At 38.4% G+C, this 3,109-nt stretch overlaps 1 protein-coding gene across 1 annotated transcript in view; it reads left to right on the top strand.

The window, feature by feature from the left end:
• Nucleotides 1-510: 510 nt before the first annotated feature.
• LOC107711319 (casein kinase II subunit beta) overlaps nt 511-3,109 on the top strand; it is an 11,088-nt gene continuing 8,489 nt past the window's right edge. Inside the window, exons 1-3 of the mRNA XM_016516285.1 lie at nt 511-610; nt 1,219-1,299; nt 1,741-1,843. Of these exons, the coding sequence (XP_016371771.1) occupies nt 1,228-1,299; nt 1,741-1,843 (175 nt within the window). The 5' untranslated portion in view covers nt 511-610; nt 1,219-1,227. The remainder of the gene's footprint in view (nt 611-1,218; nt 1,300-1,740; nt 1,844-3,109) is intronic.

The raw sequence follows: 3,109 nt of genomic DNA, 5'->3' as shown, positions 1-3,109 counted from the left end.
AAAAAGTTAAATAAAAATCTTTTGTTTTAATGGAAGATCTGTGGTTTGACTTCATTTCACCATCACGGTGTCATTAAGAGTATTCTAAATAATAATACAATTTTAGACTTTTTTTTTAATGCATGCAACCCATGTCCATCATCATTTCATTGATTTGTTTTAGGTACACACATTTACACCAAAATGAAAGTTAACACAATTACTGCTATAAACATTGCTAAATACATCGTTTTTGGTTGACCCACATACGCATTCCAGAAGGGAAAATACAGCCATGCATTGTAGAATTTATATTATTTTTGCATATCTTAACATAAATGTTGTAAATGTTAATTTTTCAGTGTTATTCGATGACCCCAATATTTTATTACATAATTATTTTATTAACATAATATTACATGAATAATTGGTTCTACTATTCAAACCCAGATAATAGCGAAAACACTACGAATGGGAAAAGCATCTGATTATAAAGACTACAATTCCAACAAGATCCGCAGAGAGCGGAAGTGACCTGCCTTGTGATCACGTGCTGTATGTAGAGCGGAAGCCTCCAATCAGCGTACAGTTGTGTTGCTGCGGCTAACGTCGACTCCGGGAGATCCTTGAGGTAACACGAATAAACGCTTTAATCGCTATGATGGACAATAATATCTAGTAGCTTCGATATGTGCACAGTTTTGGGTTGTTTCTGTGAACGCGTTGTTAATTGTATGTGTTAGGACTCTCTCCAGTCGACGTATTTTAGAGACACTCGGCGAATTTGCTGCGGCCTAATGTTACGTTTAAGCGTTAGCTAGCAGCGGCATGCTTAACTCATCTTTCGCTAGCTGAACTACAAAATGGGCATCTATCAAGATACAAACGAGTTTTTTTAACGTGCCAATGGTTTTAGATTTTGCCCGCCACACATATACGCAGTTGTCCATTTGTGTTTCATTGACTCGGTTATAAGGTAAGCAGCCGGCTATGTTAGCGTGCGTCAGGCCAGGCCAGTCAATTGTTTACGCGAAAACAGTAAGACGCGATACAATTTTTTATAAACATGTACTTACCTGAAACATATTTGCAAAGAAAGCAATATGACTCTTATTATTTTTGTTCTATGTTTCCAGTAAAGACTGACTTGACATTTTTTTTGGAGCAAAAATAGTAATAGTTTTTGTCTATGTAGTTTTATTTGATCGTTTCATGTTGCTCTCCTCTTCTCTTTTCTAGTTTCCCAACATGAGTAGCTCAGAGGAAGTGTCGTGGATTTCTTGGTTTTGTGGTCTACGGGGAAACGAATTCTTCTGTGAGGTTTGTATTCGTTTCTGATCATCTCATATTTTGTGGTTGGCCAGGGAGTGTTACAGTGTAAGCTTAACCAATTAGAAATTAGTTGTAGGGTTGAAATATGTGTCAGACATGAGCACCACCCTCCTGAGATGACAGCAGAACTTGTAGGACTGTGTGTAAAAGGATTTATAGGACAAAACACGCTATACTTTTACCACTATCTCTTGTATTTATAACTGGGAAACATGAGAATATTATATTAAAGTTTAAGGCACACTGATTTATAGGCAATAATCTTTTCTATATAGAAAACTATCGCTGAATCATTTGTCATTTTACTAAAATCAGTGCAGGAGTCATGATCAACCGGTGGTATTGTAATCATTGTAGAGAACGGTAGATAAATGTGTTGTTGTGTGCATTAATGTTGGTATATGGTACATCTCTTTTTGCTCCATACAGGTAGATGAGGACTACATTCAGGACAAGTTCAATCTTACAGGACTCAATGAGCAAGTTCCCCATTACAGACAAGCCCTGGACATGATCCTGGATCTGGAACCTGGTCAGTGATTGTTTTTGTTTTTTTAACACAAACATTAAAGGGTTTGATGCAGCATTAAATGAAAGTTCATATTTTTTATTTTTGCATGTTTTTTTTAAATTTTTTAAATGTTTGGACCTTGTAATGTTTAATCAGAATGCCTTAAAATGCCAGTCTTCTCTCTGGTGACGTATGCAGGCTTTCTCCAATCATTTAGTGCACTTAAACCCCATCAATCTGCTTCCGCTATGGAGTAAAACAGCCACAAATCAAAATTAGGGATGCTCCGATCAGGATTTTTGCAGGCGATACGGAGTACCGATTTCTTGTCATGGTGCTCGGCCGATACCGATTCTGATGCTTCAAGCTTTATATAGTCTGTTTCATCGAGGTGGTTGTGCTGTGGGATGTGTTTCCCATACATTTATTTATTTGTGGCGCTTGCCACAATATCAGAACTGACCAATTTTCCAAAAGGCTTTGTTGAAAAAAACATGAGCACGTACTGCATATTTAAAAATCAAAACGAGGCGCGGGTGTTTTTATATCACTGTATTTCTGAAGGAAGACTATCTTTAGAAAATTTTCTATGTCATTTTCATTTAATCTTGCATGTTATATGCCTGATAAAGCAGCATTTGTGAGCTCAGCGCTGCTTTGTGTACAGCCGTTACCGGGGAAACCTCTGTTTCTCCCATTTTAAAATGCATTCTGATTATTTGCGGGTGGGTCGCGGGGTGGATAAAATAAATCACAAATGATGCAAATATTAACTAAATTTTTTTTCATGAGGCAGACTATTTCGCGCGTGCGTGCGTGCGTGCGTGTGTGTGTTCGTTCGCCTGATCGGGAAGTTGCAGTGACAGAAACGGTGACATTCCAGATAAAGTTTGAAAGGAGTACAGCCTGTGTTAATGCTATTGAGTAGGCTAATATGGCCAAAGAAGATATTTTGTTTTATAAATAAACGTTCATTTAAAAGCAGCCCACGATCAGCGATACGGCTCAGACGAGGTTTTGTTCCGTCCTCCATGCTGTGCCAACTCACAAAAGAGAGAAACATGCCGCGGCTGCATAAACACAAGCACTGACTAGAGCGGCCGCGATCAGCTCTGGTTCCAGTGGAGACGTAACACGCCGCAGACGTGTGCAGTGAGGCGCAGATCAGCTCTAACGTCACTGAATCTGCTGTTAAAAATGAACCATCCATTCATCATCATGCAAAACATACACGACAAATAGTGAATTTTTCATTGTTTCTCGAAACATCATAGCATTTCCACATCG

This window comes from Sinocyclocheilus rhinocerous, unplaced genomic scaffold (genome assembly GCF_001515625.1).
Source record: "Sinocyclocheilus rhinocerous isolate Xijiao unplaced genomic scaffold, SAMN03320098_v1.1 scaffold86, whole genome shotgun sequence".
Lineage (NCBI taxonomy): Eukaryota > Metazoa > Chordata > Actinopteri > Cypriniformes > Cyprinidae > Sinocyclocheilus > Sinocyclocheilus rhinocerous.
The sequence above is the reverse complement of the archived record's forward strand: the minus strand, read 5'-3'. Positions and strand labels throughout refer to the sequence as shown.